Source organism: Phaseolus vulgaris, chromosome 8, assembly GCF_051622355.1.
Source record: "Phaseolus vulgaris cultivar YP4 chromosome 8, ASM5162235v1, whole genome shotgun sequence".
Lineage (NCBI taxonomy): Eukaryota > Viridiplantae > Streptophyta > Magnoliopsida > Fabales > Fabaceae > Phaseolus > Phaseolus vulgaris.
In genome coordinates this window covers 3,451,517-3,477,826 of record NC_143505.1, presented here as the reverse complement: position 1 = coordinate 3,477,826, position 26,310 = coordinate 3,451,517, and the positions used below count along the sequence as shown (strand labels likewise).

The 26,310-nt window shown below is 31.2% G+C and overlaps 3 protein-coding genes across 20 annotated transcripts; 2 read left to right on the top strand and 1 right to left on the bottom strand.

Annotated features, from left to right (window-relative positions):
- Positions 1-1,420: 1,420 nt before the first annotated feature.
- Positions 1,421-7,615, bottom strand: LOC137826691 (DUF1336 family protein (DUF1336)). 14 transcript variants are annotated; one of them, XM_068632779.2, is made up of 11 exons: positions 7,133-7,404; positions 5,256-5,467; positions 5,123-5,162; positions 4,961-5,044; positions 4,241-4,672; positions 3,839-3,974; positions 3,477-3,639; positions 3,196-3,324; positions 2,445-2,639; positions 2,069-2,191; positions 1,421-1,860 (listed from the first exon to the last, which is right to left on the bottom strand). In XM_068632779.2, exons 2-11 carry the CDS (start codon positions 5,424-5,426, stop codon positions 1,744-1,746), a joined length of 1,590 nt encoding a protein of 529 aa, XP_068488880.1. In that variant the 5' UTR covers positions 5,427-5,467; positions 7,133-7,404; the 3' UTR covers positions 1,421-1,743. The 14 variants fall into 14 exon arrangements, with proteins under 14 accessions (XP_068488880.1, XP_068488879.1, XP_068488881.1 ...); XM_068632778.2 differs by having other exon boundaries at positions 5,256-5,463; positions 7,133-7,398; XM_068632780.2 differs by having other exon boundaries at positions 4,961-5,041; positions 5,256-5,463; positions 7,133-7,398.
- A 5,318-nt stretch (positions 7,616-12,933) lies between these two features.
- Positions 12,934-17,372, top strand: LOC137826367 (SNF1-related protein kinase catalytic subunit alpha KIN10). 4 transcript variants are annotated; one of them, XM_068632308.2, is made up of 6 exons: positions 12,934-13,063; positions 13,332-13,551; positions 15,797-15,978; positions 16,108-16,290; positions 16,784-16,915; positions 17,076-17,372. In XM_068632308.2, exons 2-6 carry the CDS (start codon positions 13,341-13,343, stop codon positions 17,211-17,213), a joined length of 846 nt encoding a protein of 281 aa, XP_068488409.1. In that variant the 5' UTR covers positions 12,934-13,063; positions 13,332-13,340; the 3' UTR covers positions 17,214-17,372. The 4 variants fall into 4 exon arrangements, with proteins under 4 accessions (XP_068488409.1, XP_090150375.1, XP_068488410.1 ...); XM_068632309.2 differs by having other exon boundaries at positions 13,056-13,152; XM_090294249.1 differs by lacking the exons at positions 16,784-16,915; positions 17,076-17,372 and having other exon boundaries at positions 16,108-16,550.
- A 746-nt stretch (positions 17,373-18,118) lies between these two features.
- On the top strand, positions 18,119-25,317 carry LOC137826660 (SNF1-related protein kinase catalytic subunit alpha KIN10). Of its 2 annotated transcripts, none has more exons than XM_068632729.1 (11): positions 18,119-18,577; positions 20,924-21,115; positions 21,415-21,599; positions 21,682-21,864; positions 22,000-22,131; positions 22,439-22,624; positions 22,902-22,991; positions 23,098-23,181; positions 23,846-23,986; positions 24,261-24,503; positions 24,849-25,317. In XM_068632729.1, the coding sequence occupies exons 2-11, from the start codon at positions 20,926-20,928 to the stop codon at positions 24,960-24,962; spliced, it is 1,548 nt and encodes a 515-aa protein (XP_068488830.1). In that variant the 5' UTR covers positions 18,119-18,577; positions 20,924-20,925; the 3' UTR covers positions 24,963-25,317. The 2 variants fall into 2 exon arrangements, with proteins under 2 accessions (XP_068488830.1, XP_068488829.1); XM_068632728.1 differs by having other exon boundaries at positions 18,346-18,577; positions 20,919-21,115.
- Positions 25,318-26,310: the final 993 nt, after the last annotated feature.

Below are 26,310 nucleotides of genomic sequence, written 5' to 3'. Positions count from 1 at the left end.
AGCTAGGAGGAATTTGTCTAAAAAACTGCATTCTGACTGTACAGTTTCAAATGGGTCAAACTTAATGGCCTCATATTTCTTAATCTCATAAGACTGTTTCTTCCTACACCCCTCATATGTTTTTCTTCTATCTCTATAAATTTTTATATTTTCAAAAATGTTTTTATGTAATATTTCGAATTACATAATCTAAAATTCATTTTTCAAATTCGTAATTAGCTTTGAGATTACATATTCAGAAGTCTTTTTTTTTCAGATGCATGATTAGTTTTCATATTACATAATCTGAAAGTCATTTTTAACTTTCTAATTATGTAATCTGGAAGCCTTTTTTTCAAATGTGTGTCCGAATTATATAATCCGGAAGCTACTATCAAATCCAGATTATATTCGGAATACCATTTTAAATTATGTAATCTAAAATATGGAGGTGGCACAAGGATAAAAAATATTTGTATGTTTTCTATGGAGTGTCAGAAGAACAACGTATGGAGGTGCAAAAAGAAACAGTCATCTCATAGATCATATTCACACTGTTCAAGTGCCCTTCACAGGATTCGTGAGCTTATATTTCTTAACATTTCAAAACAGCTTTAAACCTCTCAAAATATTATTTCTTAATAATAAATTTATGGTCCCAAATAAATAACTTTAAAAAAAAAATTGTGATGGAGTTACGAATAACATAACAGAATCTTATCAGTATTCTGTTATCAGAGTGGATTTAAGACCGGAATAATCTGAAATACAAATCTTCATTGGGACGTCACAGTGGGAAGAATCAAGTGACATAAAGTCAAACTACATATTTATTAATAACCGTTAAAATAAAATATTTGTTTTTAGTGATCACTCAAAATAATTTAATTAATAAAATAAATAATTTTAATCTGTGTGCTGTCAGAATTTGGTTGTGCTATCCAAAATCCTAGTTGATGGCTTACAATTGTTCTTAGTGTCTAAATTTGGAGGAATTCTGCTAAAAAGTTTTGATCCTAAAATACAAGTTTTCACTTTAGAATGGCAAGGCTATTAGAACTGACACGTTGCGTGATTGCTTTATAATACTATGCAAAAACGATTCTATTTTACTAGGTGTAAACACTATATAATTTGATGTTATAAGAGTATCCAAATGTACCTTATTATGTGCATTGCTGTCAACTCAGTGAAACTGAAAGAAGAACAGTGTTTGAGAAAAGAGATTAAACTATTACTAATATTCTGTTCACACCTATTGTTAGACTGCATGTATCTAACATTTTCAATTTCTTTTTGTCAAATCACTGTTATATTTATTTCCGTATACATTTTATTTTAAATCTATGTCAACACAAAAACCAATGGTAGAGCTCTGTTCACCATCCTCGTACTATAGATATTGTAGAATATAGGAGGAGAATATTGCTGAACTAACTCATGCACCCACATGGGAGAAACATCTATTGACAACATTTGTTGTTTCAATAATGCAAAATGTGTTTCACTTGTTTACAGGGTTACATTACAATGGTTAATGAAGAAACACTTCTACCTTTAACTCATTTGGCAAAACATGTTAATCATGCTCTAAATTTCTTTTCCTTGAATGTACATATGAACAGAAAACATAACTGCAGGAGTTGCATATCCAACTTAAACACTCCCACTTTTCCTAGACCGAGGAATTATACAAAGTAACTAATACATACATATGTTTATTTATACTGTTGAATGCTATTCCCTCCAATCAACTGAAAACCCTTAGCATTCACCATCAAGAGTCATTAGCATGGGTATTTGACCATTGTCATTAAGATCAATCTTGTTCAATCTCAGGCAGCACAATACTTTCTCTGGAAGTTCTTCTTGTTTCTGTGCCTGTATTACAAATTTATAGATTGTCAATCTTAGTAGAAAGCTAACAATACTGGAAAAAGGGTTGCAAGAGTCATATTCAAATTCATTTAAGACTTGATCTTCATGCATTTTGTGTTATTAAATGCCTGATTTGGTTATTGAAATTATTCTGCTGAGAATGGATGAGAAACAACATATATGGTAAGCATAGGAAAACATGATACAATACCTGAATGGTTAAGCCTAAATCAAGAATGCCCTCTTTCAAACGATCCCGAAATGCATCGAGTCCTTTCCTTGATATGTAGCTAAATCGATGAATGTCCAGATCAATCTCAAAGTAATTAGAACCCTGTTAGGAGTGGAATAAACATAATTCAATTCCATGTAAGGTGCAACAACAAATGTTTGGATAACCTATAGAGGATAAATGTTGCAATACAAAGAGAAAAAAATTGAGTAAAGGGTACTCAAACAGCCTAAGTCATGACAAAAAAAGAACAAAAACTTTGGAAAAAGGAATCACATTAGTTAAAGTTATATGTTTTGATATATTGTTTTGTATAATATGGTAGAAATATGATTATTTTTAAACTTCTATGTACCTTGTAAAAGTTGTGCTGTGGGCGTGAGAGTACAGGTTTTCCATTATAAGCATTTACTAGTTTCATTTCAGCAGCACTCACGTTCATATCCTCTGGATTGACGAGTCCTACCATGATCTTTAGCCTTTCTCTAAAAGCAACAGTAGATTCTTTTGCAAATCCTTTGACCTTTTCTGTTTCATCCTCAACTAATTTCTGTAGCATAAACAAGAAACATGAACCATGTTAATAATATTGATTGTTACGTATTAAAATATAATATGTTGTGTCTGACTCAGTTTAAATATGTTACCCTAAATGAACAGAGAGAGAAAAAATATTCTAACAGCACTTCCTAACAGAGCCATGAAGAACTGCTGGCACAAAGTATGTGCAGCAATTAGCATGAATGCTTCAAACTGGGTTAAAAATGGAACAACTGCAGAGAAGCCTTAAAAAAACTGGTGTAATCGCATCACAATGACTCAAGCAGTTCAATGTTGACCTATAGGAGTTAAAATAAACACTCAAATTCTAGAATCTACATTCTCCAAGACTTTCTTATTTGATCAATTAAATGACTTAAATATAGAGATCTTAGAACAATAACCTACAATGTGAACACAATATTGTAAATCCAACTGCGACTAAAGACGTGAAATGGAGAACACTAAACTATTTACTTAATATAGACTAAGGTAACTTGGTGACATAAGTTGACTAAAATGAAAATAGTTTACAATGGGATAATAGCAATGGACAATATATTTACCATAATGCTTTCCTGAAACTGGGAAGAAATTTGTTCATCAAGAGTCTCAGAAACTTTGAAATACAGTACAAGACTCATCCCTTCTCCATCACTATCACCAAGGAACATTGCAGCTGGATATATGGGCAGCTGCCACAAAGCACATAAATAATATGATGTATGTGAAACCAATCAACAGTACACAGTCTAATAATTTGACAATGAATTAATGATACATATGCCAACACTAGTACTGAATTTTTTTAATGAATGTTGTTGAATTAAATACCAAAAAGCTATACCTGGATATTCACAATAAGAAGTTGGGGAATTTTTCCATCGGTCTTCACATTGGGAAGCTCTAGATGTCTAGCAATATGATGTATTTTTCTTCGACAGAAAAATAGATCAACACCAATGGGAGTGTAAGGACTGTGATTCGGTGCAGGGCACTTGCGCTTATCCCTACAAAGAGAATGGTTAGACAATTATATTTTCATATAACTTATTAAGAAATCTATTTCAAGGTAACTCAACCTTTAAAAAGTTTATAACAGTTTATAAGATGAGAGTTGCATTAATTATATATTATTAAACGTTTTTATCTCTTGTCGATGAGATCTTATATAATGAAAACATCAAGCAAGGAAGGTCAACAGCATACTTGAAATAGTGTTCACTTCGAAGTTGAAATGTTGAGGGTGGAATTTCAGACCAACATCCACGAAATGGCTTTTCTCCATTCTGGCATGGAATTGTATACCCTGCTCTGGGTCGCAACAAATATCTTTTTGAACGACCTTACATACGAATACAATATTAAGGAGCTTAATTAGCATAATAGTATATATTAATGTAGCATACTTACATGCAACAGATTCAAGCAACACGAGGCATTACTTAGAATATTTGAAAAAGTACTCGAGTTAAACACTTACCAGTATTCAACTTTATAGTTGGAAGTTTAAAGTGCAGCCCCAAAGGAACCAATGCAGTGTTAGAAAATGACCATTATTCTGTTAAAATTATTTTCATGCAATGAAAATTTGAGTATTTCATCACTTACTAAGTTCATTTGCATCCTCTACATCACTGGACCTTCGTTTGAAAGAAAGCTTGAAGATCTGTGACAGCCGTTTGCTTTGCCGATTCAATGTTTTGTCATTGAAACTAACAGAGGGTGCCAACCGATGAAGGCCTGATTTCCGTGCACTCTCTGGAGTTTTCTCTTCCAGACCATGTTTATATTCCTTTATACCTTTGAAGCTTCCCTGAGTCTTGCTTAAGCGAGACACTCCACAACCTGGTGTACTGACAAGGCCAAAACTACTTTCATCTCTTCCCTTTAAGTTGTCTTGATTTCCTCCATCAACTTTAAGATAGCTTTTATGATATTCTTCATACTGACATTTGCTTTCTGAAAAACATGATGATCTTCCATACTGGAGCACTTGACCACATGGGATGTTTCCAAGTGGAAAACCATCTGCATATAAATCTGCAACCCAAGAAAGAAACAACAATCTATATGGTGCAGAACAACAACAATAATAATGAATACAAAGACAAATTAATCTATAATCCACACACTAAGGCTAATCTTTATCACAACACTGGTAGGTCATTGGCATAACTACACACTCTAGTCTCAGTGAATATACAATGATATAAAGTGTAAAAATCATCAGTGGCCTAGTGCCCCAACATAATAGCCATTCTTAGAGGCTAGAATTTGTGTGCACATGGTTCAATAATTGTTTATATATGTTAACAGGTAACACATTACCTCCATGAACACTATTGAAGTCTTCATCTGAATCAGATTCCAGAATGCTGAGGGAATCAAAATATGTTTCTTCTTGACTCACTACTGCAAGCAGTGACATAACAAATTCATTACAATTCCAAAAAGATAAAAATTGAAAATAGTAAAGTCAAAAGAATATACAGTTTGCATCATTGTCATATTGACTGAGTTGCCATTGAAGCTGAGTAAGATGGAATACTGAATTAGAAACTTCTGAGCGCCTGCAAGTAGTAGTTGCACCATTTTCAAAGTCCATATGAACAAATTCACTTACAGAATAATCTGTCACACGCCCCCCTGCGCTGCTACTCCTATTCAGGATGATATCATCTGGAATAGGAATAGGAATAGAACTTGAGATCTTTTGACGCCGTCTTGTTATCCGTCTACGGAGATTCCTTGGTGCTTTTATTGCATTAGAAGGTACTGACACGCAACCCCCCATTGTATTTGTTAGGAATACCAGTTTCAAAGCCTCAGCACTGTCTTTCAAAGAATGACAAACCTCAAAAGCTGCCGAATATATGAAAGGAAATTCTATAGAAAGCAATGTTGGAAAACAACATGTGGACAAATAAGATCATCTATATCTATAATCTTTCACGTATATGAAGGCAATTTGGTGTATACATTTTACCCTTAAACTGCACAAAATAACTCATCCTTTTTTTCCCATTTTCTATTCAGCCTCCTCTCTCTTCCTCTTCTTTTAATTTCCCCACTCATGGCTGCCTCAATGACTTCTTCTTTTGTGTCACACCCCAAGAAATGCAGACAAACAGATACTACCCTCTATCTTTCACTAGTACCATATAATTAATACCAACAATGAACGAATGAAGATCAACTAAAATTACAGCTTTCACGAAAACAGTATTGAACAAGGGAACCATTAAAAAAGGTACATAACATTTTGAAATGTAGTGATATTCTAAAACTAATTTTCCCCTGAAAACATTTTAAGTAAGAATTTTCATGAGATAGTATATACGGTAATATCACACAATACATTACAAGCTTTCATCACAAGGAAAGAAATGAAGGTTGCTTTTTTACCTTGGGCTAGGTGTGGAGGAAATGAAGGAAAAGATGGAATTCAACACTTTGAAAAAGGAAGGTTGATAAATGAAGATAGCCACAACCAAAACAAACTTATAGTACATATACAGTCATGGATGCAGAGAGGTTTTCCTTTTGAGGATGTTTCAAGGAAGCTACTGTCTCCTTAAAGGGAGAGCAAAATACACATACATAGATATATGGAAAAGGCTGAAGAAAAGCAAAAAGATCTTCATGTGAGACCTCAGACAAACAAAAAGCATGCAAAGAATGGTAAAGAGAAATGACATAATAACAACCTTCAAAAGAGTTATAATTATTTTTGTGTACAATGCATCTATACAGAAAAAAATAATAATATGATATGGTATAGATTTAAAAAATAAACGTTTATTGTTGTACACATAAAAGGTTGTTCGTATAACGTGAAATATTATGTGAAAAGAAAAAAGGTATGATAAAAAAGTGGAACACAAGATAATGGCTCAGGCAAAAGAACACGCAGATTTCACAAACAACAAAGAAGAAGACAACAACGCATGGAAATCTAAAGCATACTGAAATTCCTTCCTTCAAATGTTATCTGATTAAAAAATACACACACCAAAAGATTTCTGGAATTCCTTTTTTAATCACTTGTGAAGGAAGAAATATAAAAAAAAGAGAGTCTATAAAGCCAAAAGAAATGTCATCATGGCTGACGCTCATAGCAGAAAAGTTATATAAACTGTAGCAGACAAGATAAGTGACCGGCCAATTCAACATAAGAAACGAAAAATTTAAAAAAAACAACATGAATGGTGCCAACAAACTTGTAAGTCGACTGACACCGGCCTATGTAAGAATTGGGGTGAGTCGTTGATGTTCTTTTGCTTCGTGTTATATGAATAAAGTATTCATCTTTGCTTATAACTACTCTATGTCAAAAAATCTGGTTAATAATTTTTAGTGACGTATTTCCTTTCTCCATTATGTTTTCCATCAGGCTTGAACTTAAAACTTTGATTAACAGATCTATACCTAATTTTATTCAGACCAACCTAAAAGTTGATGTTGAATATTCATAGTTCGATAATAACAACAAAGAATTACCTGTTCTATGAGAGATATGTTGGGTGGGATATGATCTTCCTCTCCATGCAACAAGGAAAAAAATATGAAGAACTCAAAAGAGAGGGAGAGGGAAGAACATGTGGAGGTGGGTCCGACAAAGGCTATGTCGGATCCAGAACGTTGCAAAAAGACAACACCTTCTATGTGTCTTCCTGTGCAATAATTGCTGTGTTACAAACCACCTAATTATCAATCATTGATAATGTTGAAGAAAGAATTAAAAGCACAGATGAAGGGGTTTGAACAAACTTTAGTGCGGATGATAATAGCTATATATATATATATTCACAAAAGTGGAAGGTTCCGTGAGATGATAATAATAATGAGAAGTGGGAATGGTGTTGATGTTTGTTCGGTCGTGGTATTCCCCTTGAGTTTAGCTCTTCATGCACGAGATTTAGCTGGATATTTATCCAATGAAACATAAACAACAACAAAAGTTCCTATGTTAGCAGCCATGTTGTACTACGCACGATCTCTTCTCATCTTAATTATTCTATTTTCCCTCTCTCAAATTTGGATATTATCCTTTTACTTATTAAGTAAAACTTCGATGTTTTATTTCAGGTGACCACTTTTTCCTTTTAAGATGAAGTTGACCAAATTTAGAAACTGAGACAAACTAAATTAACATGCATAATGTGGACAAAATTGACACTAAGTTAAGTGAAAACTATTTTAATTCACCATAAATTTGATAATCTCAGAAATTAATGTATATTATTCTTTTTCCTGTTATATATATGTTCTCCTAGTTCATTGATTGGATGAGATTTCACAGTTAAGCTTTTAGAGATGAAACAAAGACATTAATTAGAAACTGTCATCATTTTGCATATTGAATCAGGTAACACTACTTGTTTAATTTGAAGCTTTCTGAAAACTTGTGTGTTGCATTATTTTATGGTTCTGCATTACCAATGGCAGCTATACCGAAAAGAATGCATATACCCGTTGAAGATGAAAGCAAAGAACGAGGCAAAGGCACAGGAGATAATAAATTAGTGCATAGAATAGGGTAGCTTTGTTATACTTTCAAGGGCATCATAAATATGTGATGGAAGAAGGATCTGTCTTCACATGCAAGTGCAGTTATGCACGTGCACCACCACGTACGTACATGAAAGAGAATTTATTTGGATCAATGCAACAGCCCTAGCCACCGTGCACACGCTCTCTGCATCACATCACCACTGCACATGTCAACAATTAATAGAGAGAAAAGTAGAAAATTCTCAGGTAACAATTCACCTTGAACACCCTCAATTATTGTACTTGTCGTCTTATTTCTATTCAGAGATTCTCTGTATCTTTTGACTACAGGTAATAACTTCTGTGTGGACTTTTCAATCAGTGCTCCGATACCAATCTTTTGGATGCATTTATTTATTATTTAAGATCCATCAATGATGTTTCTTCCAATAATATCATCATATTCTATTATTCTCCTTATTCTTATTTTATTATAAATAAAAGAAGAAGATGCTCTCAGAGGTTTCATAATAGACAAAACTATGGGAATAAGGCTTGGCTGAAGATTTGAGTAGCATATAGATTATAATAATTCTTGTACGATTATTGTAAAAAATGAAGGGAAAATTTCTAGTTAGTTAACGTTGTATTCCAGTTTATATCATTGAATAATATAGATCACGTCATCCACATACACACTTTTAATTAAGTAATTTTGCTTTTAGTTGTAAGAAAATAGGATAGTATTATAAGAATATGGTATCAGTTATAAGAATATGGTATTAGTTCTGTTCTCACCAAAAACTTGGGTTAGATGCTTGGAGATGATTTTTGAGGTGATTCTTTGTCATTGTAGTTATGAGTTGTAAGGGAATTTTTATCGATGATCAAGTTAATGATGAAGTATAATATGTATTAAATAAAATAATATTTATATTTGTATAAGACTCGTGATTCTCATATAACATTCTTAGATTTTTTTAGAAAATCATAACAACTTTATTAATTGTAATCAATTAACTTTATTAATTGTAATCAATTGCTAAAAAAAAATATACTTTTTATATGATGTTTTTTTTTACTAAACATGTGCTCCTTTTACCGTGTAATAAACAGAAAAAATAAAATAATTTAATCTCATTAGCGATCAAATCCGACCAACTTATAACTATTGGATCCGATCTATTCAGCCATAAAATCTGATCACACGATCGGGTCGAACGGTATAAGTTCTAAATTAAGTGAAAGACATAAACAGAAAGGAAAAAAATTAGATGACAATAATGAAAGATAATAAAATGGTAAAATATGGAGAGGTTATATAACGAGGGGAAAAAGAAAAATGGTAAAAGAAAAGATGAAAAAGAAGAAAGAAATGAAAGATTACAAGTATGTTTTATATTTATTGTTATCCTTTTTCATAAGTTTTCCTATTCCAATATCTCTTCATTTTTTACATATATTAAGTGGCTATCATCATTTCCCGTCATTTATACTTTTTAAACATGCAATCCATTATCAAAATATAATAATCACAGTCTCTTACATTTTATCAGCATTAATTACTATAAACTATTTTAAAGAAAATGAATAAGGACCTCGTGGTGAAGGAGATTCTTCGTCTTTTTCATCATTTTGGTAAGATAAGTAATTTCCATTTTTGGTGCAAGTCACTCTAATCATCCTTGTTCATTTAATTTTTAAAACATAGTAATTCCTAATAACGAAATCAAAGAATAAGAATATTAAATTTAATTAAAATATAAAGAAAATGTATATCTAATTAGCAAATTAAAAAAGGAGAAAAAGTAAATTTACAAATTAAAAATTAAAAAAGGTTGATAATCCACTGTAAACCCTTAGATTAAGTAAATCTAGTCACATTTACTAGTTTATACAAAAGTGACTCAACTAAGAAAATGATATATACTGGTTTATACAAGAGTGAGTCAACTAAGAAAATGATATATAAGAAGATGGTAAGAAAAATGGTAATTACTTCATGTATAGGAGATATATACATGTGTATGAAGACTTTCTCTGCATCCACTAATCATGAAATTTTATCATTATCAAATTAAATTTGCATATAATTTGAAGATCATGAACCCTAACTTGCGTCGGCAACGTCAAAAAATCTTCCTTACCAGTGCATTAGTAAGAATATCTGTGAGTTGTAATGTGTGATACATACGAATGACTGATTATCCCGGTTTGTAATTTTCTCGCACAATGTGACAGTCTATCTCAGCGTGTTCATGAAATTTTGGTTTGCTACTATATGCAAGGCCTCTTGATTGTCACAGAAAAGTCGAGCTGACAAGTTACATGACACCATATCGTAACCAAACTATCTCCAAACAAGTATTGACCATAGTGCAGTATTCTGCTTCCGCAAATGATCTTGATGTTTTTTTGACTTTCATGAGATAATAAAAGAACTAAGAAAAATGCAATAGCCAGATACTGATCTTTGAGTTGTCTGGCAACTAGGGATGACAAAGTGGGGCGGGTCGTGCGGGCCGACCCGCGGCCTGTTGGTAAAAAACGTGGGGCGGACGACCTTTTCAACCGCATTAGCCCGCGCGGGCTAGCAGCGGGGCGAGGAGGGCTGACCCGCTAACCCGCAAGAGAAAAAAATTGGCACTTAGTAGCAACAGGGCAACTTAATTAGGTTTATGTTTGAAAAAATGTATGAAAGTTCTTCTAAGGCGACATCCAATGTTATTGAAATGAAAGAATGTCAATAATGTTTAAATAATGTTTTTGAAATTAGGTATTTTTAATGTTTTAGAAGTGGAAGAATAATGATATTTGATATTTATCTTAATGTTTTGATGTTTGACTATGTTTGAAAGGAAAGAAAAAAAATATTTAGGTTTGATAGTAACAAATATATATGTTTAATTTGACAATTTTTTAAGAACAAAATGTAAAAAATATATATTTAATTTTTTTAAAAAAAGAACACGAGTTGGCTCGCAAACTCGCGGGCTAACTCTTATGCGAGACAGGTTGGGAATTCTAGCCCGCAATAACTTTGCGGGCAAAGGGCGGGGCAGGCTAGCCCGCTTTGCCACCCCTACTGGCAACCTCCTCAGTCGCAATAAGTCGTCAATGTTTTCGGATGACAATAATAATCTTGTCCTGATGATCTTTGATGTACTTTAGGACTCTAAGTGTAACATCTAGTTTCCGTGCAGCCGTTATATATTGACTTTGGGAAGCGTGAGATATATCAATTTTCTCGCAATGTGACCTTTAATAACTCTTCATTTATACATTTGTGTAGTATAAATATTAGTCTTTATTTGTGTAGTGTAAATATCATACTGCAATAAATTAAATAGATAATAAGATTGTATTGTGTTAAAGAAAATGATAGCCTTATTGATTTAATTTTAGAATAAATACTAAAATTATTATAAATGGAAATGAGATTTTTATAGGGTTCATTATTTATAACCCTTCACCTCTTTTTGAATATTTTTTTTTTTAATATGTTTCTAGATTACAAATCAGCCTTGCCATATTTATCTCAACCTTTTGATAATTATGTTTTTATCAAACTTAACACTAAAAAAAATATTATATTACTAACAAAAATTTACGGACGAGTTTATGTTTTTTAGTAATTTTTTATTATCAAGTTATTATCAACTGATATTGATTTATATTTAATTTTTATTTTTATTTTGCAAATTTTTGCATAATTGTTATTTGTCCGTAAAAAAATTACCGACAAACAATAATTCAATAATATTTTAGCTTGCAACATCATACATAATATGCATTATAGGTAACTTATTAAAAGTTTGTATGTAACTTTAGTATAATGTTATTGATAATTAAAATCTCCATAGTTAATTAGATACTAATTTATAAATTTTATTAATAATAAAAAATATTTTATACATTAATATTTTGTAATTTTTAAAATAATATATAATTTAATTAATATATCATTTATTTATTTATTATCTTTAAAATTGATTTTTGTGTAATAATTTTTTAGTGTATTGTCAATTATAAAATTTTAGACAGCTAAAAAAACTCATAAATCAATACTTCACATATATACATACATATATATTGATCCAAATTTTATTTCTCACCACATTCTAATTTTTTTCTCAGAGTTGGCTACCTTGTTACTAGTAAAAATTGCAAATCCCTTGCTTTCATGGTTCCATCACCACCCTACATTTCCATTGTTTTATAGGGTTTAAGATCAGCAAGAGTGGAATTTGATCTCCTGAACATCACTTCGTTCTTCTCCTAGTTTTCAATTAGACCTAGTAAAACATGTTTTTAAGCATAAATATAACGGAAGCTAAATTTTGTCTTAATTATATAATGTTACATGTTACTTATAATTTTAATTTTTTTATAAGAAATTTAAAATCATTTTCCTGTATTTTTCTATATTTTATTTTATTTACTTAATTATTAATCAGAAAAAAATATGAGTTATTATTTTAAGTTGAAAAATAAATAAATATAAGAAATGCGAAGCGAGATACGTGAAACTTGTTTTAAACTTTTAAATCATTATATAACCCAAACAATACTTAAATTCTTAAATCTTATGCTAATTAAAATTAAGTCAAACAATTAAGTAAACAATTTCACCTTAATTACACCGTTGGAACTGTTGTTAGTATATTGTAATGTTAGATAAACATTGTAGGAAAGTGTCATGATGTGTTTGGATTGGTTTAAACAATCGTTTACACATTAATTCAAAACCAAAAATAAATTATTAAATAGTTGATAAAAAAAATACGTAACTTTCAAACGAAGATTTGTTTGAACACGTTATTTTTCAATAATTATTTTCAGTCCTAATCCGTATAACTATAACGATAGACCTTAATCTTATCTTCGTCACTTCCGAAGTTCCAAACTCCATTGACTCTACCAACACCCCCATAACTGGTGAGAGTTTCTTTTCCATTTTCAATTCCAAACACAATTCTCTTTCACCTTTCTCTTTTTATGATTGTTATTAGTAACCACCAAACTAGGTACTTTAAGCCATCTTTTTTTATTTTTTTCAGTATAGATTACAAATAAAGCATTTTTTTTCAAATTTTTTTTTTTTTTTTCAGGGGATGTTTAAAGACTTTCTAATTTATGCATGTGAAAATATATTATGTCTAGGTACCTAATTTTTGCTTTGTTTCATCAATATTTGTGCTTCTAGATTTAAAAAATGGATGGTGGAGCAGGAGAAGGTAGTGGTGCAGGAGAAGGTAGTGGTGCAGGCATGTTCTTGTTTTTAACAAATTATAAATTGGGGAAAACAGTTAGCATATCCATGTTGGGCAAGAAGAAAGTTGCAAAACATGTATTGACTGGGCAGAAGGTTATCATCGAGATCTTTAATCGTCGCAAGATAAAGAGCATGGAAATGGAAGAACAAGGTTTATACTGTTTTTCGTCTTAGTTTTTTTTTTTTTTACTTTTCTTTTTTTTCTTGCAATTTTGTTTTATAAATATTTTTATAAAAAAATTATTTAATAACAACTAATTTTAGAGATAAAAAATAAGTATAGTGAATAAATTAGATATTATTTTATAAACTCAAAATTTATTGGTATTTATACTAGTTTGTATCTTATTACAAATTTATAAATAGTTTTTATTTCAGTAACTAACATTGGTTATCAAAATTTTAGTTATTAACTATTTTATATTTTAAATTAGTCTTTAATTTAAAATTAAAAATTAATTTATAAAGTAAAGTAATTAGCAGCTAAAACATTGATACTTATTATTTTGACATATCAGTTAGCTTGACACCTTAAGTAACAACAATCACTGGTACTAATCAGCTCATTAATAACGGTTACAAAGACTATAATGACACTAGTTTGTAAAATGGTATTCAACTTAGTCATTACAATGACTAATTATTTTTGTCTCTACATTAGTTATTGTTAAATGATTTTCTCATAGTATAGTGTATATTGGTGAATAACTATATGTACAATATAACACACTTTAGAATATAAAATAATTGGTAATTAATTAGATATCAAATTAAAAATTAGTTTATAATTTTTTATTAATAATATAAACGGTTTTAGATAGTGATAATTATGTAGTTTATAAAATATAATATAATTTAGTTAATATAGTAACTAATTATTATTTTTTTTTATAAAAAAATTTATTTAATGATTTTCTTGTAGTAAAAATTTGGAAGAAAAAAAGTGCATACTTACTTTATATATCTAAATATATTAAAAGTTGTAGTTTTTATATATGAAAAAAAGTCTAAGTTGATTATGTGGTGCTACTTTAACATTTTAGCTTATATTTGATAATAATGGTATTGATTATAAGATAAGCATTCCACTTTATATTTGATAATATTGGTATTGATTATAAGCTAAGGAGATAGGACTTATTAGTGTTTGTAGCTCAAAATTTTGCTAAATGGTATGACAAACATAATGAATAATATTGTGAAAGGGAGATAGTAGAATTGAATATGTAAATTTTGAAGTGAAAGCTCGTTTATAGATAATAGAATTGAATTAATGTGTAAATTTTGAAAGCTAAAATGTTTAACTATACTCTTTGAATGAATTATTTCTAACAAAATTTTCATTCTCCAATACATTAGTTGGAAATGATTCTTTAGGCTTCCTTATGAATTTGAGTAGTTTTTGCTACAATGTTGAGATTCACATGACTTATCAAGGTTTTTCATTTTTTTTCCATCTTTTAAAAAATTCTACTAACATGACATTCCATGTTTCTTTGCAACTTTACTATGGTTATGATGTTTATGTTATGAGACTCAATTATTGTACTGACCGCACATGATTAAATTTCATAAGCATTGCCCAAATCATTTTCTCGAGGACTTCAATGTCATTCTTATACAACTCTATTTTATTTACTAAATTTGTAATACTTGAAAAATATTGTTCCACTACAACTAGAAATTTTGTACCTTTTATATTCTTTTTTTCATAGATAACAACTTTGATTTGTTGGACATTTTCTACTCCCTTATAAGATGGTACGTCACATGATTCTTTTGGTTTAACATTTGCAATTAAAATTATTGAGTAACTACCCACTAGTAAATTTTCAATAATACTGATTGATTTCTCACTGTGAACCAATATCTAACAAAGCTTCAAATATTGCGAGTACTCACATAGCTATATATCAAAGTCTTCCAATAATTAAAATCTAATTTGCTATATCTACTTTGAGATCAAACCATATAATGTTCTTTTAAAAATATATCAACTCTCTATATTTCTTTTAAAAACAAAATGAAAATTCTCTGGATGCTTCTAACTCATGTTTAGTAAATTTCAATCTTTTTTGTTGCACCTATTTACTTAATAACTAAAACTTAATTATCATAAGCAATTTTTAACCAGGCTTGATTTAATTTTGCGACAGTTAAGATGAATTTCTTGTGAGATGTTACAGAATAAACCTATCTAATATGTTGATCAAACCTTTCTTCTCTTAACAAGTTTAAGCATAGCATGAACTAATTTAAATGTACTTGGGGGAGAATATTACTGATTTTCTTATGATTTTGTTTATAAAACCTGCATGTTTGATATGGTTTAGCTTCTTATTAAGTACACTTACCATATTTTTCCCTTCCTTTCCTTTCTTCAAATTGTGTTGCAGTGAAATTAGAACTTGAAATTTTAAGATTGCTCAAGCATCCTCGCATTATAGAACTTTATGAGGTCATAGAAACTCCAAGTCACATATGTGTTGTTATGGAGTATACTTCTAAAGAGCTTTTTGATTACGTAATAGAAAAGGGTAGGTTAGAAGAAGATGAAGCTCGTAATATTTTTCAACAGGTAAGAGATTCTGAATCTTTATGTCAAACTTCTATGTTAAACTAATTTTAAGTCTTCTTTATTCTTTGAACTTGAGAAATTTGTCCTTAAAATTATTTATTATTCACTATATACATGTTTTGTAAGTAGATAATCTCTGGAGTGGAGTATTGTCACAATAATATGGTGGTTCATAGAGATTTGAGACCTGAAAACATACATTTGGACTTCAATGGTGATGTCAAGATAACTGGATTTGGCTGGAGCAACATCATGAATGGTGGTCACTTTCTTAAGACAAGTTGTGGAAGCCCTAACTATGTAGCTCCTGAGGTTTGAAATCTTGTGATCTAAATCATATTGTTAATAAGACTTGTAAATTAAGTAAGAAGTAAGATAGTCGTGTGGATTAAGAGGTTGGTCTTCTATTCCTTTTGCTCGGCCAGATAGGTGTGTGAGTGTCCTGTTTTTTGCTTTTGCTTTAGCCTTTCTTGTTTGAGAGGCACAATTCTTCTTTGATGTGTAGTTGTTTAACCTTTTTGTTTTGCATGACGCTATTTTGTGATGTAAAAGATTTTTGTGTTTTGCTTTAACAGATTTGCTTTTACCAAATGATACTTAGAAATATAGTTTAAATTCCTTTACGCATAAGGGTTGAAACATCCATTTTTATATTTATATTTATTTATTGTTTGTTGATTAAAAAAAAAAAAAAAGTAAGAAGTAAGATAAATTTAGTAAATAATAGAAAATGTGTAGTTTAAAAATGGGATGCTGGTAACATATATACGTTATTTATTGGTTACTTTTTGTTGCTTTTTTAAAGGTTATATGTGGAAAATTAGATTCTGGACCTGAAGTTGATGTATGGAGTTGTGGTGTAGTTCTATATTTTATTCTTTGTGGAGCTCTACCTTTTGACGATGAAACCATTCCAAATCTCTTCGACAAAATAAAGGTATTTTTATTCTAATTTTATGGCATGAGTTATTGATTGATATAACCTTTCAAATATGAAAAAAAAACTTATTTGCTGAGTTAATATTTTATGAAAAAAAACATTATTCTTTGAATGATTATAGATTAAAGAAGATTTAATTGCCTTTTTTTTTCTACAGGGAGGGGTTTTCAGTCTTCCATGTTACCTATCTGCTGAAGCTAGAGATTTGATAGCAAAGATGCTTAATGTGGAACCTATGAAAAGGATGACAATATCTGAGATCCAAGAACACCCATGGTTGCAAGTTCATCTTTAACCTAATTAACACAAGATACAATGTAATAATGAGCCAAGCCAAATTGTAGCCCTTCTCTACAAATGGTAGATTATGTTATAGTAAATAGTCTTAACTTAAAGTAAGATCTTTTATACAAATAAATCATAATACCATATTTGAATTGGATGTGGACAAAAATCATGCATTTATTTATTGTTATTATTAACATTAAAGAACAAAAAGTTATACACCATTATTAATTACAACTGTACATACCCTCTTTGTCCTATGTTTAAAGTTTTTAGACGAATTAAAAAATGTAATTATAATATTCTAGATTTCATATAAAATACTATATGTTATTATTTTTATTGACTACATTTTTTTTTATTTTTTTATTTCAATAAATAGTTCCTACCGACCTTATCCTAAAAAATTTGAGTATTTATGGTTTTCCAATACTCAAAGAAAAACAATAAAACATAAGGAAAACAATAGTTTAACAACAACGATTTCACAACAATAGTTTCACAACAATTTATTGACTACATTTTCTTTTATTTTCTTATTCCACAATAAATAGTTCCTACCGACCTTATCCTAAAAAAATTGAGTATTTATGGTTTTTCAATACTCAAAGAAAAACAATAAAACATAAGGAAAACAATAGTTTCACAACAATAGTTTGACAACTTTAGAGTTGTATACAACTCTTGATGTGATGTGATGCGTTTAGAAATAATAAAACTTAAGTTTGAAATTAAATAATACAAAAAAATATTAAAATAATAGTATTAGAAATTGTAATGTAGTTGTATAAAAAACATGGATTATCAATGTATCATTATCCAAAACATAAAGAACTTGCTATAACATCATTATTTGAATAGGAACAATCTTGTGTAAGTGCCTATTTTTGGAGCTTCCAAATACTTTTGTAGTGTATCACAAAACACTAATACAAAAATACAATTTTAATCACTAAAACTTTTCATGTTTATATATGTCCAAGTACTTATATCTTGAATCAATTTATAGCAACACTTTGATAAGATGTAACTTTAATTGGGAAAGATTCTCTTGTAGGAAAAAAAATCAAGGAAGAGGTAATATTGTAATTATGATGCTCACTTATTTCTTAGTTAGCATGGGTAATATGGTAATAACGCATTAAAAATAGATGGTTTAGAATTAGAATCCAACGATTAGCCAAAGCATCTGAGATTGAAACGCACCGTCTTTTGTCGCGTAATAGCATCGCTGACGCAGAAGCAAACATCGAAGGAGAACGCGATGCTTTGTTCCTCTTTTGTTCTTCCTCTTTCTAAATTTCAACTTTAGGGTTCTTTTAATCTCAACGTTCCTCCTCAATCTCAAGCTCCGTTCACTCCAACAACACTCCGGTGAGCCTTCTCCCTTCTCAATCCTCAAACAATTCTCTCTCTCTCTTGCTCTATCCGTTAATTTCGCTTCTCTTTTTGTGCTAAGATTATTCTTCTCTTTACTTTTGGGAACATAAGCAAGCGCTTTCGATCGGAAGTTTGTCAATTTCCAGATTTGAGATTCTGGATTGCGTTGCGTGTGGATAACAAATGGCTACCATTGCTTAGATTTTTCTTCCTGTTGAATTGTTCTAGGATTATTATTATTATTATTTTTATTTAAATTTTGGTTTTAATTTTATGTTGCTTGCCTTATTTTTTTTTATATTTGCATGGATTTGTATATTATTGTTTTCTTTATGTTGTATTATTATTATTGTTGTACGTCTATCAATTTTTACCTTCTATTTTCTGTGATTACTATTACTATTATGATATGTACATCCATTACTTTTGGTGCAGTAGATGCCTTGTATACTTCCAATAAAGTGGAACATTAGCTGGTAATGGTAGATGTCAATGTTTTGAAAAAAATCTTTTGTTCTTAAGCTTGTAGTAGCTTATTCATGGTTGCAAAGATTGAAAAACAGTCTAGTCAAAGGTTCACCTAAGATAAGGCAGCAGAATGGATCAATGAGGCACAAAGGGTGCCTTTTATGCTGTGTCTCTGATGCTAGTTTGGGTAATTGTAGAATACCGTAGGAGGCCGCTGATACAAGTTGCTAACTTAAAGAAATACTTAAGCAGGATAAAATAGTATGAATGTATAAAATAATTCCTCAGTTTCAAAATAATTGTCAGTTCAGAAGTTTAGTTTGTCTCAAATTGTTTAGCGTTATTTTTTGTTACTCTGGATTTTATTACTATCTCTTTGTATCTCCAATAAGTGGAACGAGAGTTTTATTAAAGCAAATGTTAGTTTAGAGAAATTTAGGTATATTCCCTAAATTAAGGATATTTAGTGACGCTATTACTTGTGTAGTACGATCCCCATGAAGTACTATCTTGATTGCCTATTTAAATCATTCATAATGATGTTCAATATATATATATATATATATATTCCGTGTTGTCGTGTCTTACATTTTTCGAGATTTTAAGTGTCGCAGTTTCCATGTCTATGTTTGTGCTTCATAGTACGATCTACAATACAATAATGATACGATATGATTCAACACCTTGGCTATATTAATTGTGTTGATTTTTTGTTCTTGAAATGTTGATGAATCATACGAATCCTACATGAATCACATTTCACACATGTCCCTATTGTGTAAAACCTTTGATGCCAATTATTTGAAATGGTGGAGTGACTAGTTGTCCATCTTTGGACTACCAATGAAAGTATTTGACAGGTTTTAGAAATTATTGGGCAGCTCATTCTTTTCCTATATAAGAATAAAATTGATTTTATAATTAATGGTTATTAATACTGCACAACAGTGCTTTCGTTGCCTTCTTAAATATTGCAGCTATTGTGCTGCTTTTGTGGCAGAAACAGTGTGGATTGTGAGGGCTTGTGTTTTGACTATTGGTTATTAGTATGTCCTCAAGTTCTGATACTTTTTTGGGCATTTATGTGTGGATATAAGGGATTCACCTCTCCTCGTGGATGAGGCTTTTGTTGTTGTTTTTTTGTTTATATATACATGAAAGATAAATTTTTTAACATTGTATTTATAATCTTCAAAATATCAGTCATCCTGCTTTCTGCTATCCTGCCACAGCAGTTTTGGGGATAGTTGCTCCATGCTGCTATATGGGATCAGTAACTATGTTATAAAAGAAAGCTGTCAAATCTTTTCATATAATAATAAGATTAATCAGGATCTTATATTCTGATTGCAACAATTATTGAAGTTGTTCTCAATTACTATGATCCGGATCCTTTTTTGCCAAGCCATGTTGCTTTCATGTGAAGTATATCAGTCTTGGTGTACCCAATTGCTGGTATTTTAGTTAATAGTACTTAAAAGTTTTAATTGCTGAGACTTTATATTGCGGAGTTGTTGATTTTTCTTCAGTCTCCTAGTTGATTTTATTCAGTCTCCTAGTGTAGCTTGCACAATGGGAGTTATCCCTGTTTATTCTCTGAATCCTTCCTTCATTTTAAAGTTTGGTTTGGATTGGATTATCAATCCTTGTCCTCAAAGAAAAGTGCAGTTGGGGTGACAATTGGATTTGTACTGGTGCTGTAAACCCTTGTGATTGCTCATGGATGATTTTTCTTATTCCTCCATTCATTCTAGTATTCTTCTTTTGATGTCTTTCATCTGAAGTAGATTTCAATATACTTTGCATTTTATGCTTGGATATACTTTTACAGGCCTGATTTTTGTGTTGTTTTCAAATTTACCTCTAGATTAGAAATGGACGGACCAGCTGGCCGAGGTGGTGCTGGCCTGGACATGTTTCTACCAAATTATAAATTGGGAAAAACTCTTGGGATTGGATCTTTTGGCAAGGTGAAAATTGCAGAACATGTATTGACTGGTCATAAGGTTGCAATCAAGATCCTTAATCGGCGCAAGATAAAGAGCATGGAAATGGAAGAAAAAGGTTTGTGTTATTTCTTATCAATAAATTTCAATAATCATCTAATTGTGGTTTTGGTATTAGATTTCCAATATTTGCAGCATTTTGCTTTGTTTTGTGAATATTGATCTGTAAGGTTCAAGAACTTTTGTATTTTCTAACCCTGTTATCCTTATATTCTAGTGGTGTGGAGTTTGAGGACAAATATTACTGTTTTCCTGATATAGAGTATACGAAATTTATGTTTTCTCCTTCTCAATCAATTATTAATTAAATATACTTATCATTTCTTTTCCCCCTTTATTTTTCAAAAACTGTTGCAGTGAGAAGAGAAATCAAAATCTTAAGATTATTCATGCATCCTCACATTATACGACTTTATGAAGTCATAGAAACTCCATCTGACATATATGTTGTTATGGAGTATGTGAAATCTGGAGAGCTCTTTGATTACATAGTAGAGAAGGGTAGGTTGCAGGAAGATGAAGCCCGTAATTTTTTTCAACAGGTAGGATTGTTTACTATTTTGTTTAGCTGAGAAGAAAACTTTGTCACGCATTATTCAAGCTAATTTCTGATTTTGGAAGCAGATAATCTCTGGTGTGGAGTACTGTCACAGAAATATGGTGGTTCATAGAGATTTGAAGCCTGAGAATTTACTTTTGGACTCCAAATGTAATGTCAAGATTGCTGATTTTGGCTTGAGCAACATCATGCGTGATGGTCACTTTCTCAAAACCAGTTGTGGAAGCCCTAATTATGCAGCTCCCGAGGTTTGAAATTCTTTGGTTTGTAATGAAATACACAATGGTGACTATTGTTTTATTATTGTCGAGGACATGTGTCTGTGTGTTTATATTGTCTCTTGTGATTTGTATTTCTTGGCTATACTTTGTGATTTTTCACAGGTTATCTCCGGGAAATTGTATGCTGGACCTGAAGTGGATGTCTGGAGCTGTGGTGTAATTTTATATGCTCTTCTTTGTGGTACTCTTCCCTTTGATGATGAAAACATTCCCAATCTCTTCAAGAAGATAAAGGTATTATTGATGTTAATTTTATTATTTAATTAATATTACATAAATAGGTGTTTCCTGCTTCTTTATATTTTGAGTGTCAAAACTGCTCAGGCCTTGGATATGTGGCTAATTTTCCACGCGTTCAGTTCCTGCTTTTTATGTTTATTTCTGCTTTGTGCATTTTCTTTTTCCTTTGCCCATTTTTTAATCATTTTAATCTTCTGAAACTTTGCAAATGCACAGGTTGCAGTTTTGAGTTCTTTATATTAATGCCATAGGATTGTTTAAATTAAACATCGGTTGATTCATATTAATATAATTCATGTAGGGTGGGATATACACCCTTCCCAGTCATCTATCACCTGGTGCTAGGGATTTGATACCAGGGATGCTTGTGGTTGATCCTATGAGGAGAATGACCATACCTGAGATCCGTCAACACCCATGGTTCCAAGCTCGTCTTCCACGTTATTTAGCTGTGCCCCCACCAGATACATTGCAACAGGCCAAAAAGGTTTATTTTTATATCTTTATTTTTCATTCTCTTTTCCCCTCCATTTTCCCTCTTCTGTATATTATCAATGGTTCAAGAGAAATATAGTTGAAAACACTATTTTGAAAAGCCTGGTTGCAAACCTTGATTGACTTCACAAGTCTTAAGGGTTCTGGTATCTTTTCAGCTACTTTCTGTTTTCAAACTTTTGCACTTCACATTCATACACATTGGAAATTCTTATGTATATATTACTTGATATATTATAATCAGTTCAAATGATATCATGATTTGGTAGATTGATGAGGAGATCCTTCAGGAAGTGGTGAAGATGGGATTTGACAGGAATCAATTGGTTGAATCTCTTCGGAACAGGATACAAAATGAGGTTTGTGCCAATGGCTTTCTCCTTCTACATCTGCCAGATTATCTCTTCCATGCTTTCTCCTTCTACATCTGCCGGATTATCTCTTACTACCATTCATATATTTCAGGGTACTGTAGCATACTATTTGTTATTGGACAATCGATTCCGTGTTTCCAGTGGTTATCTTGGGGCTGAGTTTCAGGAGTCCATGGTGGGTTTCTTTAAGCGCTCCACCTCCTTCTATTTTAATATTTCCTTAGTAGTCTGTCTCTATTTTCTAATTAAGTCATTTAGCTCCGCTAATGATTCAGAAATAAGACATTTTTCTGATATTTGTGTATATTGTATGCCTATGCAAACTGGGCTGTATAAATGCTTGTGATATGAATGAGTATATGTTTGGCACCTCTGTGTTATGTTGGTGCAAGCGAGGATTATGGGAAGGGACAGCGGAAATTTGGGTAATGGATACTCCAACTGAAGGTCGCTGAAATGTGAGAAAAGGGGTGGAGGGATAGAGCTTTGTAAGAACTTTTTAACAAAGTGGGAAAGGGGGAGGGAAGAGTAGGGGAAGGGGAGGGGCAGGGTCAACTTGGGGTGGGAAACTAGCTCCTCAATGAGCTACTGGGGTCCTGGGTTTGGTTCCTGTAATATGAGTTTCATCACACTAATCTCAGTATTTTCTGTAATTTAAGTGAGGTTTCTATCATTTAACCATGACATTAAATACGCCTTTCTAGCCTGAATTTGGTTATTTGTGGATTTATAACAATGGAACCGTAGGTTACTTGATATTATATTTCTTCAGTTGTTTTCTTTTAAAACTGAATCCTATGCAAAACTCATTAATTTTTGGTTTATATTGTGATTGCTAGGATTCCAGTTTTAACCAAATGCACTCCAGTGAAGTTGCTTCTTCAGTTGTTGGACAACGCTTTCCAGGCTATATGGATTATCCAGGAGTAGGATCGAGGCCACAGTTCCCTGTTGAAAGGAAATGGGCCCTTGGTCTTCAGGTACGACAGTATCACTCATGCTGATGTTGCTGTTTGAGAGGAATTTGTTGGATGTCACTGTTTAATTTGTTATGTGTTGTATCCGGGCTATTGAATTTTATACAATTTATTTCCTCTCTGGATATGTGTACGCAAGATATTGAAGTTGTGAATAACTAACAAGTGTTTATAATTTATATCTAACGGCTGTCTGATTTTTTGTAGTAGTTATCATCTTAAAAAGTGTCGTTTGATGTCGTGTTGGTAGTTACTTTTGTTCATTATCTTGTGACAGTCTCGAGCCCATCCTAGAGAAATAATGACAGAGGTCCTTAAAGCTTTGCAAGAGTTAAATGTTTGTTGGAAGAAAATAGGACACTACAACATGAAGTGCAGGTGGGTTGCTGCCATTCCCGGTCATCACGAAGGAATGGTTAACAATAATGTGCATAGTAACCATTACTTTGCAGATGATTCCAACATTATTGAGAACGAAGCTGTTTCTACTACTTCAAACGTGGTCAAATTTGAAGTGCAGGTAATTTACCTTTAGAACCATAATGTTTTACATCATGTGATATAAAAAAAAAGAAAATTTCTATTATGGCATTAATAGTAACGGTTTTGCTCTGATGGTCGGATTAGTCTCACTTGCTAAATTAAAGCCACAGCTGAATCGCAAAAATAGAAAAACTGTAGCTAAAGAGTCTTACTATTTTCCTTTCCTCACGCTATGTTTAAATCATTGCTGTTTTTTGGCAGTGTTATATCCATCCATTGGGGGACGGAGATTGTCTTCTTAATAAACTAATTCTTCTGTTGTTATTGGGTTTCTGTATTTATTTTTCAGAATATTCTCTAATTCTCACATTCACTTTCTCAGCTTTACAAAACTCGGGAAGAAAAGTATCTGCTTGATCTTCAAAGGGTGCAGGGCCCACAGTTTCTTTTCTTGGATCTGTGTGCTGCTTTCCTTGCACAGCTTCGTGTCCTCTAGAGCAAAGAGCTTAGGATCACAAGAGACTTGAATATGCCTTGTGTTTTATGTGAATAAGCTTTCATTGTACATACAAGTATATTTTCTGTCCGAGCGAATCCTCCGGTACCCGTTTTTCTTTGGGTAAACATTATAATGAGCCAATCCTAAATATGGGATTTGCTTCATTAACAATGGTGTTCAACTAGTTGTTCCTATCTCTTGGTCATTTAAAAAAATTAGTCCCAACTGACAGTGATATGTATGATTTTCAACCAAGTGCTGTAAATGACTGTTCCTATTTGGAAGGATGCCTAGGCTGCCTCTAACTTTTGCAGATTATCTCTTGTTATCCTATAAATCTAATTTCACATAACTCATGTATGAATACTGTGACGATTGTGTTCATCTGTCGCGCCATTGCAGACTGCATACTAAGAATTTCAATTTTCCAGGATCACTTTGCGCTAGCATTTTAAAGGACTTTACTACTTGCACGCTAGCATTTTGAAGGACTTTAGTACTTGCACCCATGCGGAAAGCTTTACATTGTCTATGGGGTCCGAGATATTATGGATTTACTGATTCATAATATTTAGATTTTATAATTTAGAATAATATTGTAGATCATTAGATCTGAGAGTGAAATAATTTAATTCAGAATATTTTTTAACCAGGTAACTAAGCAAAGACTTCTTAGTTATGTAATTCATAATTATTTATTTTCATTAAAGTTAAGCAATTTAGATTTGTTAATAATTCAAAAATGGATTCTGGATCTTGGAACTTTAGCTATATTTAATTTCATAAACTTGCCTGGTAAGATGAATATATCCATCCAAATATCAAATCAAACTCTAATTTATCTTCATTAGGACACATAAAATATCTTCCCATATCGTTATAATTAACCAACAAATAAAAAAAAGTGAAAGGATATTATAAAATAAGGTTAAATTAAAGATATAAAAAGCAACGAAAAAAGTACTATTGTGAGGAGGCTAAACGCTTTTATGACAAAAATAATGTTTTAGACAAAATAATTATTTTTTAATTCTTATCATTCAGATTTTATGGTTTATATGTTAGGAAAGTTAAATATGTTTTTAGTCCTTACTTAATTAATTTTTATTTTATTTTAAACTTTAATTAATTTTTATTTTATTTTAAACTTTAAATCATTCAAATATATGTAATATGAAAATTATTAGAATATATCATTCTTTTATATGTGAAATTGATTCAATTTGAAAATATTTCACAATAAAAACAACAATAAATCTTGAAAAAAAAATTAATAATCTTTGAGAAAAATTAACAATCATTTAGAAAAACTATATTTAACTTTTATAAAGAAAGTGTAAGTAAT

Coding starts and splice junctions, on each gene's coding strand:
- LOC137826691 (XM_068632766.2), bottom strand. CDS start 6,144: ATGTACTATAAGTTTGTTTTGGTTGTGGCTATCTTCATTTATCAACCT. Junction 5,464..6,037: donor TCCTCCACACCTAGCCCAAG/GTAAAAAAGCAA, acceptor TTTGAAAGACAG/TGCTGAGGCTTTGAAACTGG. Junction 5,045..5,122: donor ATATGACAATGATGCAAACT/GTATATTCTTTT, acceptor CACTGCTTGCAG/TAGTGAGTCAAGAAGAAACA.
- LOC137826367 (XM_068632308.2), top strand. CDS start 13,341: ATGGATGGTGGAGCAGGAGAAGGTAGTGGTGCAGGAGAAGGTAGTGGT. Junction 13,552..15,796: donor CATGGAAATGGAAGAACAAG/GTTTATACTGTT, acceptor ATTGTGTTGCAG/TGAAATTAGAACTTGAAATT. Junction 16,916..17,075: donor ATCTCTTCGACAAAATAAAG/GTATTTTTATTC, acceptor TTTTTTCTACAG/GGAGGGGTTTTCAGTCTTCC.
- LOC137826660 (XM_068632729.1), top strand. CDS start 20,926: ATGGACGGACCAGCTGGCCGAGGTGGTGCTGGCCTGGACATGTTTCTA. Junction 21,600..21,681: donor CCCGTAATTTTTTTCAACAG/GTAGGATTGTTT, acceptor TTTTGGAAGCAG/ATAATCTCTGGTGTGGAGTA. Junction 23,182..23,845: donor CTGAGTTTCAGGAGTCCATG/GTGGGTTTCTTT, acceptor TGTGATTGCTAG/GATTCCAGTTTTAACCAAAT.